Source organism: Oncorhynchus gorbuscha, linkage group LG11 (genome assembly GCF_021184085.1).
Source record: "Oncorhynchus gorbuscha isolate QuinsamMale2020 ecotype Even-year linkage group LG11, OgorEven_v1.0, whole genome shotgun sequence".
NCBI classification, from domain to species: domain Eukaryota; kingdom Metazoa; phylum Chordata; class Actinopteri; order Salmoniformes; family Salmonidae; genus Oncorhynchus; species Oncorhynchus gorbuscha.
The window spans coordinates 54,381,070-54,395,989 of NC_060183.1; the positions used below are offsets into that span (position 1 = coordinate 54,381,070).

The following is a 14,920-nucleotide window of genomic DNA, read 5'->3' on the forward strand; positions in this document are numbered from 1 at the left end:
CAGATGGGCCTCAGGGGAACGTTGCAACGGGAGAGCCTGTTGAAACCCCCTCGGACGGTTACGTCGGCAGACCAGTCATGATGGATCGGCGGGGCTCCGTGTCGGCAGCAAAGGGTCCCAGCCAATTGACAGAAGAGGTATTGAAGCACAGGAATTATCTGATGTAATTCTTCGGCTAGCTGGGAGAAGGGCCTAGCTTGAGGCTTCCTCCAGGCTAACTGGTGCTTGCTTCGGGACAGAGACGTTAGACAGGAGTAGTCACTCGAATGATCCGGAGTAAAGGTTTAAAGCTTGCGGTAGGAATCCAGAGATGCGATGGCGAAAAGCAGTCCGATATGTTCTGTGTAGATATCGCGCTGTGTAGGCTGGCAAGAGTTGCCTGGGCTGAGGCTGGCAGTCTGGGTTAACCGTGATGACCGCTAGCAGTGACTAACTGACTACTAGCTAGTAGCTAGTTAGCTGGCTAGCTCCTGAAGGGGATTCCGGTTCAAAAGTGTAAAAATATCAGATCCAGACCACATTGTGTGAGGCGGGTTGCAGGAGAGTATGTTCAGTCCATGGATGGAAAATTAGATTTAAAAAATAATAATAATACAAATATATAAAAAATATATTCGAAGAAAAATTATATAATGTATTCAAGGGATGGGAAAAGACAATCGAAACAGATATCCCCACTGCTACACCATCTTGGATGTAACAGGATGAAGTTCCGCCCCGTGTTTTGGCTGCATGCAGAATTGTGCCCGGTCACGTGGAGGGATTTTCTTGTGTGTGTGTGTCACATATTTTGTTATATTCTAAACATGCTTAACATATTAACACTTCCCATATATCCCTAAAAGGCTCCTGTCTGTTCTGTTGTTGTTTTTTGGTTGGTGTTACCTCTCCTACCCCTTCTGAGCCACAATTAGATTCCCCCCTGTTTACCCAGTTGAGACTGGATTGCATTACTCTTTGAAACGTTAACACAGGGCCGTAATCGGTTTGTCTATGTTTCAGTTGTGAGTGCAGCTGTGCAGTCAAGCAAGGCCGGCCAGAGCTAGGGTCTCCGCCCATCCTCCCACAGCATTTGAGATCATTTCTCATGTTTGTCTATGAGTTTGCATGCATGTGCTCCCCAAAGACTTCCTGTTGTGTATGCTGATGGCCTGGTGATGGCCTGGAGGTGCGGACTGTAGAGGACTGTAGAGGAGGTCATCTCTCTCTCTCTCTCTCTCTCTCTCTCTCTCTCTCTCTCTCTCTCTCTCTCTCTCTCTCTCTCTCAGCCAACAATAAGCCACGTGGTTGGCGGGGGGATCTCATTATCTCAAGAAATGCAATTACTTTCATCCCCATTTAATTTCTCTAACCTTGTCTGACACTCTCAGGAAAGTTATTATATGGTTGCTGTGGATGGCAGTGTTGGTTAGGGCCTAGTGCGCTCCCCCTTAATATGGGTTCATTCTGCTGGCTCATTTGGAGGGGGTTGTGTTGGAGAGTAAATAAGGGGAAAGACCTGACTGACTGACTGCTGGAGGCCTGTTGATCCTATCGGCTCGCTGGAGGCAACCCAGCCTATCTCCCTTACATTACACTAAAATAATACACACCGTCTTCTCCTTTCTCAGTTTTCTCTGGCTCTGTTTTTTTTATTCCGTTTCCTCTCCTTTTCTTTCTTTCGCTCTGCTTCAGTCATTCTTTTTTCCTCTCTCTTTATCTCTTGCTGCACAGTCTGTTTTGCTGCCGCACTGTCCAGAGCTGGATCCACAGCACTAAGTGAGTGAGGCTGACGAACTCAGTTTCCATGGGCTTTTAGAGCTATGTTACCGTAGTTTCGTGGGATGCCAACATCGGCTTCTGGAGGCATTCCATTCTCAGTGTCTGCCTCTATATGGCCTGAGCTGGTTTCATCTCGATCTCCATCTCAAATACTGAAATTCACATCACAAATCATCTCTGGCGCTTCTGCAGTGAAAGAGAATGACCACATGTGGGTATCAGTCTGCTTTAGTGTATGGAGGTTGTTCTTAAATTGCGATAGCATTGGGACATGACATTTTGGGGGGAAATTTGTTCATTTATCAATAATTATTTAATTTATTTAAGTTTATTTGGGTACATCTTCCCATTCTAAATCAACTAATATGGTAGCTTTTGACTTTAATTTATTTGAACCATTCTCAAAAACGGTACTAGTCACATGCTTCATAAACAACAGGTGTAGACTAACACTGAAATGCTTTGTTATGGGCCCTTCCCAACAATGCAGGGAAAGAAGTCAAACGTAATATTAAAGGTAGTAATAAATACACAATGAGTAATGATAACTTATATATATGGGGTACCAGTAGCAAGTCAATGTACAGGGTTACGAGGTAATATACAGTTGAAGTCGGAAGTTTACGTACACTTAGATTGGTGTCATTAAAACTTGTTTTTCAACCACTCCACAGATTTCTTGTTAACAGACTATAGTTTTGGCAAGTCGGTTAGGACATCTACTTTGTGCATGACTCAAGTAATTTTTCCAACAATTGTTTACAGACAGATTATTTCACTGTATCACAATTCCAGTGGGTCAAAAGTTTACATCCAGTGGGTCAGAAGTTTACATACACTAAGCTGTGCCTTTAAACACAACAGAAAATTACAGAAAATGATGTCATGGCTTTAGAAGCTTCTGATATCATTTGAGTCGATTGGAGGTGCACCTGTGGATGTATTTTATGTCCTACCTTCAAACTCAGTGCCTCTTTGCTTGACATCATGGGAAAATCAAAAGAAATCAGCCAAGACCTAAGAATTGTTTGGGTGGACCTCCACAAGTCTGGTTTGTCCTTGGGAGCAATTTCCAAATGCCTGAAGATATCACGTTCATCTGTACAAACAATAGTATGCAAGTATAAACACCATGCGACCACGCAGCCATCATACCACTCAGGAAGGAGATGCGTTCTGTCTCCTAGAGATGAACGTACTTTGGTGCGAAAAGTACAGAGCTGTACTTCCTCAGTGGTAGGGAGGCGAGCAGGCCAGAGGTGGATGAACGCAGTGCCCTTGTTTGGGTGTAGGGCCTGATCAGAGCCTGGAGGTACTGAGGTGCCATTCCCCTCACAGCTCCGTAGGCAAGCACCATGGTCTTGTAGCGGATGCGAGCTTCAACTGGAAGCCAGTGGAGAGAACGGAGGAGCGGGGTGACGTGAGAGAACTTGGGAAGGTTGAACACCAGACGGGCTGCGGCGTTCTGGATGAGTTGAAGGGGTTTAATGTCACAGGCAGGGAGCCCAGCCAACAGCGAGTTGCAGTAATCCAGACGGGAGATGACAAGTGCCTGGATTAGGACCTGCGCCGCTTCCTGTGTGAGGCAGGGTCGTACTCTGCGGATGTTGTAGAGCATGAACCTACAGGAACGGGCCACCGCCTTGATGTTGGTTGAGAACAACAGGGTGTTGTCCAGGATCACGCCAAGGTTCTTAGTGCTCTGGGAGGAGGACACAATGGAGTTGTCAACCGTGATGGCGAGATCATGGAACGGGCAGTCCTTCCCCGGGAGGAAGAGCAGCTCCGTCTTGCCAAGGTTCAGCTTGAGGTGGTGATCCGTCATCCACACTGATATGTCTGCCAGACATGCAGAGATGCGATTCGCCACCTGGTCATCAGAAGGGGGAAAGGAGAAGATGAATTGTGTGTCGTCTGCATAGCAATGATAGGAGAGACCATGTGAGGTTATGACAGAGCCAAGTGACTTGGTGTATAGCGAGAATAGGAGAGGGCCTAGAACAGAGCCCTGGTATACTTCCAAAGTATACTGGTATACTTCCAAAGTTGTGGCAAAATGATTTAGGACAACAAAGTCAAGGTATTGGAGTGGCCATCACAAAGCCTTGAACTCAATCCTATAGCAAATGTGTAGGCAGAACTGAAAAAGCGTGCGCGAGCCAGCAGGTCTACAAACCTGACTCGGTTACAGCAACTCTGTCAGGAGGAATGGGCCCAAATTCACCCAACTTATTGTGGGAAGCTTGTGGAAGGCTATCCGAAACGTTTAACCCAAGTTAAACAATTTAAAGGCAATGCTACCAAATACTAATTTAGTGTATGTGAACTTCTGACCCACTGGGAATGTGATGAAATAAATAAAAGCTGAAATAATTCTGTCTACTATTATTCTGACATTTCACATTCAGGGAATTTTTACTAGGATTAAATTGTAAAAAACTTCCGACTTCAACTGTAACTAGGAATAAAGGGGCAGATAGTAAACAGAAGCAGCAGCGTATGTGATGAGTGAAAAAAGTTTGTGCAATAAAGGTCAATGCAGATAGTCCGGGTAGCTTTTTGGTTAACTATTTAACTAACTGTTTAGCACTCTTATGACTTGAGGGTAGAAGCTGTTCAGGGTCCTGTTGGTTACAGATTTGGTGCATCTGTACTGCTTGCCATGCGTTAGCAGAGTGAACAGACTACTTGGGCTATTTGCATTGTGTCCCGCCACCCACCACCCCCTCTTTTACGCTACTGCTACTCTCTGTCCATCGTATATGCATAGTCACTTTAACCATAAATACATGTACATACTACCTCAATCAGCCTGACAAACCGGTGTCTGTATGTAGCCTCGCTACTTTTATAGCCTCGCTACTGTATATAGCCTCGCTACTGTTATTTTTCACTGTCTTTTTACTGTTGTGTTTATTTCTTTACTCACCTATTGTTCACCAAATACATTTTTGCACTATTGGTTAGAGCCTGCAAGTAAGCATGTCACTCACCTGTTGTATTCGGCACACGTGACAAATAAACATTCATTTGATTTGATTTGACTTGGGTGGCTGGAGTCTTTGACCATTTTTAGGGCCTTCCTCTGACACCGCCTGGTATAGAGGTCCTGAATGGCAGGGAGCTCTGCCCGAGTTTTGTACTGGGCTGTACACACTACTCTCTGTAGCGCCTTACGGTCAAATGCCAATCAGTTAATACCAAGTGGTGATGCAGACAGTCAAGATGTTCTAAATGGTGCAGCTGTAGAACTTTTTGAGGATTTGAGGGCCATGCCAAATACTTTCAGCGTTGGGAGTGGGAAGAGGCATTGTCGTGCCCTCTTCACAACTGTATTGATGTGTTTTCAACCATGATAGATCCTTAGTGATGTGGACACGCTCAGCCGTCCGCTTACTGTAGTCCATGATCAGCTCCTTTGTCTTGCTGATGTTGTTGTCCTGGCACCCCACTGCCAGGTCTCTGACCTCTTCCCTATAGGCTGTCTCATTGACATCGGTGATCAAGCCTTCCACAGGTCATCAGCAAACATAATGAAGGTTTTGGAGTCATGCACGGCCATACAGTCGTGGGTAAACAGGGAGTACAGGAAGGGACTAAGCACGCACCCCTGAGGGGCACCTGTGTTGAGGGTCAGCATGGCGGATATGTTGTTGCCTCCCCCGACCACCTGGGGGCGTCCCGTCAGGAAGTCCAGGATCCAGTTGCAGAGATATGTATTCGGTCCCAGGGTCCTTAGCTTAATGATGAGCTTGGAGGACACTATGGTTTTGAACACTAAGCTGTAGTCAATGAACAGCATTCTCACATAGGTGTTAATTTTGTACAGTGGGAAAGAGCCGTGTGTAGTGCAATAGAAATTGCGTCCTCTGTGAATCTTTTGGGGGGGGGGGGGTATGCGACTTTGAGTGGGTCCAGGGTGGGATGATGGTTTTGATGTGAGTCATGAACAGCCTTTCAAAGCATTGCATGGCTACAGATGTGAGTGCTACTGGGCGATAGTCATTTAGATAGGTTACCTTGGCGGTCTTGGGCACAGGAACTATGGTGGTCTGCTTGAAACATGTAGGTATTACAGACTGGGTCAGGGAGAGGTTGCATAATACATCTAATTAGCATAATAAAAACATTCCCATCACAATTCATCAGTTTAACCTAGATGTATTTTTTTGTTGTTGCATTGGCTGCGTCTCAATCAACTGCTTCCGCCTACGTCGCCCTTCCGCGTCTGTGGTGAAAGGTGGCAGAGATAGAGCGGTGTTTGACCATGAGACATCGTCATGAGACGGTCTTCACACGAAAATGTCTGGTTTGGCCTGCAAAAATATTATGACCCTTCTATGGAAAGATGAGACTCACACTAACATGATGCTCTATGACCCCCCACAAGCATCACGGGACTCGTCTGAAGTGCCAACTTTTGTCTGTAGAATCCGAACAGTTTGGGATAAATGCTCAAATGGAAAGGTGAGTCACGAACACGTACATGTTGGTTATTTTAGGATGTCCACAAGCCTCACAAGACTGGTCTGAAGGTATCCGGGTCCCAGATAAAAAAATGAATGGAAGTACTGTATATATGAAAGTGGCAGTTCTAGCCTTTAGCTCAGTGCGGATGTTGCCTGTAATCCATGGCTTCTGATTGAGTTATGTATGTATGGTCACTGTGGGGACCATACACAGCACATGCACAGATACTATGTGAGAGCAAAATCTTGCATCTCGCTCATCTCAATATCTGCGGTGCTGCTCTAAATAGTTTGGTTTACTTTCTAGCATTCAATAATAGATAGATATTCGATCAACCAATCAGCAGTCTGCTCGCATTAATATGTTTAATGACCGGTGCACGCCCACACCATTTTCTTGTTTGGGTACACCCACACCATTCCAAAACAAAAAAGCTGCTTTTTAACTGTATTTATTTTTTAAGGAAAACTATTTCATTCATTTTATAGAAATCTGGACATTTACTTGAAGGTGAAGTATTGCAGTTTGAAGGACTTGCATTATGTTTCATCATTGATAAACAGTGCAATATAAACAAACACATGTATGATGTGTATCTGTCATTTGAAAGTGTTTTTCATTGTTGCAAAGTCGAGTAATGCTAATGCCACTGCAATTCAAGAATGACCTGTGTGTCTGCGCATGTATGCTTGAGTCATTTTTTGTGTGCGTGTGTGCATGTCAATGCTTGCATGTGTGCGCGTATGTTTCTTTGTTTGTGGTGGTGGGTTGATAGGGTGGTTGGGGTTAGAGGAATACAGAAGACATTGGATAATCACTTTCCTCTGGATGACTGACTAAGTGTTATGGCTTATTGGGAGGCTTCCTTTGGCTTTGTTGGCTTTACCATTGGACGGGCCTGTTGCTCAGCGTTAATGTTTCCGGATGTTCTCCGGTGTGTCTGTGCCGTGCGTCTCTTAGCCGTCCGTGCAGAGCGGCACTGCCAACCAATTACCGTACATAAATAACTAAGTGCTCCATTGATTGGCCGGTGTGACGGGGAGCCAAAGTGCCTACGAACTCCCCTGAACTCTGCTTTAGACATGCCCGTGGCTTGGCACAGCACTGACGTCACCTTATTTTATTTGGTTGGCCTTCAGGGATAATCATGATGGTGCCCTTTATTTTGTTGATGAAACGGCACAATTTAGTTGGAGATGGAAAGAGTTGGAGTGATATACGATCATGATCTTGGCGATGTTTCGGATTATTGAGATTGAGGAAATGCACCTTTTTGGCCTTTTGGCCCTTACCTTAGTAGAAACTTGAAAACTTTGGAGACAGAAACTTACGACATTCTCTCTCTGTCTCTCTTGCTCTCTCTCTCCTTCACTTTCTTTTTTTTGTTTTCTCTCATCTCTCTCACACACACACACACACACACACACACACACACACACACACACACACACACACACACACACACACACACACACACACACACACACACACACACACACACACACACACACACACACACACACACACACACACACACACACACACACACACACACACACACACGCTGACCTTTATGTGTCACCATTCCCAATTACCACAAGACAGGAACATGTCAGGTACATCGCCAAGCTTACTCACTCATGTATCATCAGACCATCACCGCCCGACTCTTCCTGTGGTGGAGGTAAGAATCTTGAGCCCCCCGTGTGTGACTGTGACGATGCCGGGGGGTACCGTCGGTAGGGGGGAGAAGGGGGACACGTAGAGGTGTAGGAACAGACATCTTGGAGCCTGGATGACTCAGAGTGTCACAGAAGGGCAACGTACAGAAAATAATTGCAATTTTCTCACCTGTTACCTTTTGTAGGCGTTCAAGAGCGCCACCATGAGCTCATACTGGTGCACAGGCAAGGGCGATGTCATCGACAACTGGTGTCGCTGTGACCTGAGTGCCTTCAGTAAAGACGGCCTTCCCAACTGCAGTCCCCTGAGGAAGCCTGTGTAAGTCAGAGCCTACCTCATATCTATCCAACCCTAGGGAGAACTGTTGGAGGTCTGAGACTAACCTTTAATTGTGTCAGTTGTTCCCAACACCCCCGGTGCTCACTCCCATGAAAGAACATTGTGTCTTGTTCTCCTACCCCAATTTTATTGTGAGTCATCATACACCCCAGCTATTGTAACCCTCAGAACTTTTGGAGAGAGATACAATGCACTGAATACACAATGGCTCTCCAGTGGATTTCCACATTAAATTTAATGGACCTACTTGCTTGTTTGATTTGTCGAATGGATACATTGAGGATTCCAACTTGCTCTCCATATCTGGTCTAAACATTTTATTAACATATTCTTAGGGCTGGTTTCCCCAACACAGAGTAAGCCTGGTCCTGGACTAAAAAAATATTTCAACTGAGATTCTTTATTGAACACGCTTTTTAGTCCAGTTGTAAGTTTAATGTGCCCAGGAAACTAGTCCCAAGTGTCAGTTGACTTTTCATATTGTTAATGTATTAAAGTGAACCACCTCTCATCCTCTCCTGCTCTCTCTCTGTCTGTCTGTCTCTCTCTCTCTCTCTCTCTCTCTCTCTCTCTCTCTCTCTCTCTCTCTCTCTCTCTCTCTCTCTCTCTCTCTCTCTCTCTCTCTCTCTCTCTCTCTCTCTCTCTCTCTCAGGCTTAGACTGGCCCCTCACCTGGAACCCTCCAGCACCATGGTGGCCCTGGAGTGGTTGGATGTGGAGCCACTGATTGGCTATAAGGTCTCTGATTACATCATCCAGCACAAGCGGGTGGAGGACCCCTCAGAGGCAGAGATCTACACAGGTAGGTAGGCCGCTGTTGGCTACATAAATTACACATGATAAACATGATCAACTTATGGTTCCAACAACCTTACAGTATATTTCACTTTGGTCCCACCGACATCAGTTAATGACAGTTGTTCATCCTTTAAGAAAGCCGTAGGGACACTAATGAGTTAATTTACCAGTGACCAGCCACATTATCTAACTGGTTGCTCTGCTGATCTTTGGAGGCCTGCCCTTTGTGATTATTTCACAGACAAGGTTAGACACTCAGTGGGCGAAACCGGAGGGAAGAACGGATGGATGAGAGGACATTTGACAGGAGCCATAATTGGCACTGACCCCTAAGTCTGGGGGAGTGAGTCAGAGCTTTGGGTGGTTGGGATTTAATAAAGGAGAAGAGATGAGGTACAGCGGTGGAAGTCGGCTTTAGTCATCGGCCACGCGTGTGGCAGGAATAGGGCATTTGGCATGTGTGACTCATTTCAGTGTCAGAGCTGTCCAGGATACAGATGAGAAGACAATGTCCTTCTGTCAATTTATCTCTTGATTCTACGATCTCTTTCACTCCCTCTGTTGCTATCTCTCTCTCTCTCTCTCTTTCTGTCTCTCTCTCTTTCTAACTCTTACTCAACTTCCTCCAGAAAGCAGAGAAAGTTGGACTGACATCGACTTGTCTGTAGTAAAAAAAATAAAACACTTTTATTGCTTTAATGTGTGTGTGGATTCCCTGAAACACATGTGGCGGTAACAACAAAGGATTTCAGTGATGGGCGAGTCTTCAATTCCCAGCTATCATCTTAGTGTGTGTAATCAAGGGGAGAGAAGCATTGGCATGGCATCTCTCAGGTTCTCTCTATTGGAAACATCCTCTGGATCATCTATCATAAACCATAAAAACACCCGTCTGAGTGGCTCCCAGTTTTACAGGAGAGATGGAATCAAACCCTCTATTGTTCTCCAAACTGGGTGGATCAGCCGTGCTGATACAAAGTTGGACGTGTTTGAAGAGGGGGGATTTATGGAATAATGGGGACATATACTCTCCAAGATTTGGGAAAAGTAGTGATACCCTAACCTGAATAGGGGTAAGACAACAAGTGTCAGAGAGTCCAGATGCTGCGACAGCAATCAGGACTAGTATGTTTTTTTGTCTCTATTACCACAACAAACCGTTTGGTTTTAAGACCTTGCATTGAAGTCCTTTCTAGGGGAATAAAAAGTGTAGTAGTTTATTTTATTTTAAAAACAGAACTGGGATAGATATGAACAGCAGGTATTGAACTTCAGCCCCAGTCCCTGATCACCTGCAGGCTTTAGACCACAGATGAGACTTCCACGAAGAAGCACTGGACGATCAAAAGCACACCGCTCTGATCTGGGCCACACACCAGCTTTCATACACCTCCCAAGTCATTGAGTGCTCTTCAAAACTGGAGTCAGTTTAATACCTCATATATCTGAAGTTTTGTAACTGGTATGAGTCCCTCCGAGTAGTTAAATCCATTGGAAACAAAATGTATTTTCCATTAAAAAAGATATCTACATCGGCAAACAGATGAGGTCTAGGGGCTTCAGGCTGTATCGTGTTGGTCAGCTGAAGCAACATCTACATCAAGCTGTTTTATACAGATGATATCAGCTAGCCTATGTCAAAAGGATTTGTTTGGCTTGGAAAGACTTCCCTATATTTGGGGGTATTGAGATAGGTTTGGATGGATTCCACCTTGGGAGGTTTGAGGGTTTTAGGACGTGTATACATTGTCCTCAGTATAACCTTCTACAACTCCCTGCTTTCTATGATCCTATTCCCTATTCCCTGGTGACATTTACTCCCGTGACTTCTACTGTACTACTCCCTTCTTCTATCTGGATTATCGTGTTCTTTGGGAGGCTTAGTGAGATCAAGCTGTTGCACCACCGCCAAACCATCAGCACCTACTTCCCTTTTCAATCCTCAAATCTGTCTTCAGATCCCTGGCAGACCATCAGTCACCCTTGGGTCTCCACAGGTAAGGGCACGAGGCCCAGGATCAGAGCCTGAAGAAGAGCCTCAGAGCCCAATATCCTTCTATGCCTCTAAGCACCCAAACCCATCTTCCTCTCTTATTGTTTACCTCTTCTCTTAGAGATGGTTGTCACCCCCCTGTCCTATATTAGACAAACATAATTTCTTCTCCTTCTTCTATTCTGTTTTGAATGGCAGGTAGTGCCATGACCTATTGGCTTTGTTAAAGTAATAGCGACAGTGATTTTTATTTTTTATTTTTTATTTCACCTTTATTTTAACCAGGTAGACTAGTTGAGAACAAGTTCTCATTTACAACTGCGACCTGGCCAAGATAAAGCATAGCAATTCGACACATACAACAACACAGACTTACACATGGAATAAACAAAACATACAGTCAATAATACAGTAGAAAAAAAGAACAAAAAGTCTATATACAGTGAGTGAAAATGAGGTAAGATAAGGGAGTTAAGGAAATAAAATGGCCATAGTGGTGAAGTAAATTACAATATAGCAATTAAACACTCATCCACTTTGATGAGTAGTGTTGCAGGCTATTTTAGAAAGACAGGGTAGGATAGATATAGGTCTGTAGCAGTTTGGGTCTAGAGTGTCACTCGCTTTGAAGAGGGGGGTGACCGCAGCAGCTTTCCAAACTTTGGGAATCTCAGACGATACGAAAAAGAGGTTGAACAGGCAAGTAATAGGGGTTGCAACAATTTCGGCAGATCATTTTAGAAAGAGAGGGTCCAGACTGTCTAGCCCGGCTGATTTGTAGGGGTCCAGATTTTGCAGCTCTTTCAGAACATCAGCTATCTGGATTTGGGTGAGGGAGGAATGGTGCGGGTCTTGGGCGGGTTGCTGTGGAGGGTGCTGGGCAGTTGACCGGGGTAGCCAGGTGGAAAGCATGGCCAGCCGTAGAGAAATGCTTATTGAAAATCTCAGTTATAGTGGATTTATCGGTGGTAACAGTGTTCCCTATTCTCAGAGCAGTGGGCAGCTGGGAGGTGGTGCTCTTATTCTCCATGGACTTTACAGTGTCCCAGAACTTTTTTGAGTTTATACTACAGGATGCAAATTCCTGTCTGAAAAAGCTAGCCTTAGCTTTCCTAACTGCCTGTGTATATTAGTTCCTAACTTCCCTGAAAGGTTGCAGGGAAGTTAGGCTATTTGATGCTAATGCAGAATGCCACAGGATGTTTTTGTGCTGGTCAAGGGCAGACATGCTTATTTAAGATGGTGAGGAAGGAACTTTTAAAGAATAACCAGGCATCCTCTACTGACGGGATAAGGTCAATATCATTCCAGGATACCCCGGGCAGGTCGATTAGAAAGGCCTGCTCGCAGAAGTATTTAGGGAGTGTTTGACAGTGATGGGGGGTGGTCGTTTGATCGGAGAACCATTACGGATGCAGGAAATGAGGCAGTGATTGCTGAGATCTTGATTGAAAAAAGCAGAGGTGTATTTGGAGGGCGAGCACGAGCTCAGAAGATGGGGGGCAATCAATTCACATATGGTGTCGAGGGCATATCTGGGGGCAGAGGGTGGTCTATAGCAAGCGGCAACAGTGAGAGACTTGCTTCTGGGAAGGTGAATTTTTAGAAGTAGAAGCTCAAATTGTTTGGGTACAGACCTGGATAGTAAGACAGAACTCTGCAGGTTATCTTTCCAGTAGATTGCAAAACCGCCCCCTTTGTCAGTTCTGTCTTGGCGGAAAATGTTATAGTTAGGAATGGAGATTTCAGGGTTTTAGTGGTTTTCCTAAGCCAGGATTCAGACACGGCTAAGACATCCGGGTTGACAGAGTGTGCTATAACGTTGAGTGAAACAGTATGTCATGCAGGTGAAAGAGGACCCAAAAGCGACTTAACAGAAACAGAGTTTATTCAAGTCCAAACAGGGAATAACAGAAATCCTCTAGTCTGTAGAGGGGAATAACAGGAGAAGCGGCCACAGACTGCAGGTCGCTTCGGGTAGGCGCAGGCCGTAGTTGACAGAGACACCTGCTCACACGCAGCATCTGATGAAGGCAAAAAACACGACAGGACAGGGCGATACACAATCATAGCAAAAACACGACAGGACAGGGCGAAACGCAATCACAGCATGGTGAATACTAAACAAGGAACCGACGGGACAGGAACGGAACACAAAGGAATAAATAGGGACTCTAATCAGGGAAAGGATCGGGAACAGGTGTGGGAAGACTAAATGATGATTAGGGGAATAGGAACAGCTGGGAGCAGGAACGGAACGATAGAGAGAAGAGAGAGCGAGAGAGTGAGAGAGGGAGGGAGGGGAGAGAGAGGGATAGAAAGAGGGAAAGAACCAAATAAGACCAGCAGAGGGAAACGAATAGAATGGGGAGCACAGGGACAAGACATGATAATAAATGACAAACATGACAGTACCCCCCACTCACCGAGCGCCTCCTGGCGCACTCGAGGAGGAATCCTGGCGGCAACGGAGGAAATCATCGATGAGTGAACGGTCCAGCACGTCCCGAGACGGAACCCAACTCCTCTCCTCAGGACCGTAACCCTCCCAATCCACTAAGTATTGGAGACCCCGTCCCCGAGAACGCATGTCCATGATCTTATGTACCTTGTAAATAGGTGCGCTCTCGACAAGGACGGGAGGGGGGGAGGGAAGACGAACGGGGGTGCGAAGAAAGGGCTTAACACAGGAGACATGGAAGACAGGATGGACGCGACGAAGATGTCGCGGAAGAAGCAGTCGCACAGCGACAGGATTGACGACCTGGGAGACACGGAACGGACCAATGAACCGCGGAGTCAACTTACGAGAAGCTGTCGTAAGAGGAAGGTTGCGAGTGGAAAGCCACACTCTCTGGCCGCAACAATACCTTGGACACTTAATCCTGCGTTTATTGGCGGCTCTCACAGTCTTCCCCGCAGACAAAGGCAGACCGGTAATGAAGTCTAAGGCGATGTGAGACCATGGTCGAGAAGGAATGGGAGCGGTCTGAGACGACCGGCAGGAGGAGAGTTACCCGACTTAGTCTGCGCGCAGTCCGAACAAGCAGCCACGAAACGGCGCGTGTCACGCTCCTGAGTCGGCCACCAAAAGCGCTGGCGAATAGACGCAAGAGTGCCTCGAACACCGGGATGACCAGCTAACTTGGCAGAGTGAGCCCACTGAAGAACAGCCAGACGAGTGGAAACAGGAACGAAAGGAGGTTACTAGGACAAGCGCGCGGCGACGCAGTGTGCGTGAGTGCTTGCTTAACCTGTCTTTCAATTCCCCAGACTGTTAACCCGACAACACGCCCATAAGGAAGAATCCCCTCGGGATCAGTAGAAGCCACAGAAGAACTAAACAGACGGGATAAGGCATCAGGCTTGGTGTTCTTGCTACCCGGACGGTAATCACAAACTCGAAACGAGCGAAAAACAACGCCCAACGAGCTGATTAAGTCGTTTGGCAGAACGGATGTACTCAAGGTTCTTATGGTCTGTCCAAACGACAAAAGGAACGGTTCCAACCACTGTCGCCATTCGCCTAGGGCTAAGCGGATGGCGAGCAGTTCACGGTTACCCACATCATGGTTGCGCTCAGATGGCGACAGGCGATGATAAGCGCAAGGATGAACCTTATCGTCAGACTGGAAGCGCTGGGATAGAATGGCTCCCACGCCTACCTCTGAAGCGTCAACCTCGACAATGAATTGTCTAGTGACGTCAGGAGTAACGAGGATAGGAGCGGACGTAAAACGTTCTTTTAGAAGATCAAAAGCTCCTGGGCGGAACCGGACCACTTAAAACACGTCTTGACAGAAGTAAGAGCTGTGAGAGGGGCAGCAACTTGACCGAAATTACGAATGAAACGCCGATAGAAATTAGCGAAACCTAA

General features: G+C 46.0%; 1 protein-coding gene across 1 annotated transcript in view; it reads left to right on the top strand.

Annotated features, from left to right (window-relative positions):
* The window catches only part of LOC124047680 (astrotactin-2-like), a 161,803-nt gene that overhangs the window by 99,995 nt on the left and 46,888 nt on the right, over positions 1 to 14,920 (top strand). Inside the window, exons 3-4 of the mRNA XM_046367990.1 lie at positions 8,099 to 8,232; positions 8,906 to 9,054. Coding sequence (XP_046223946.1) covers positions 8,099 to 8,232; positions 8,906 to 9,054 — 283 coding nt within the window. The remainder of the gene's footprint in view (positions 1 to 8,098; positions 8,233 to 8,905; positions 9,055 to 14,920) is intronic.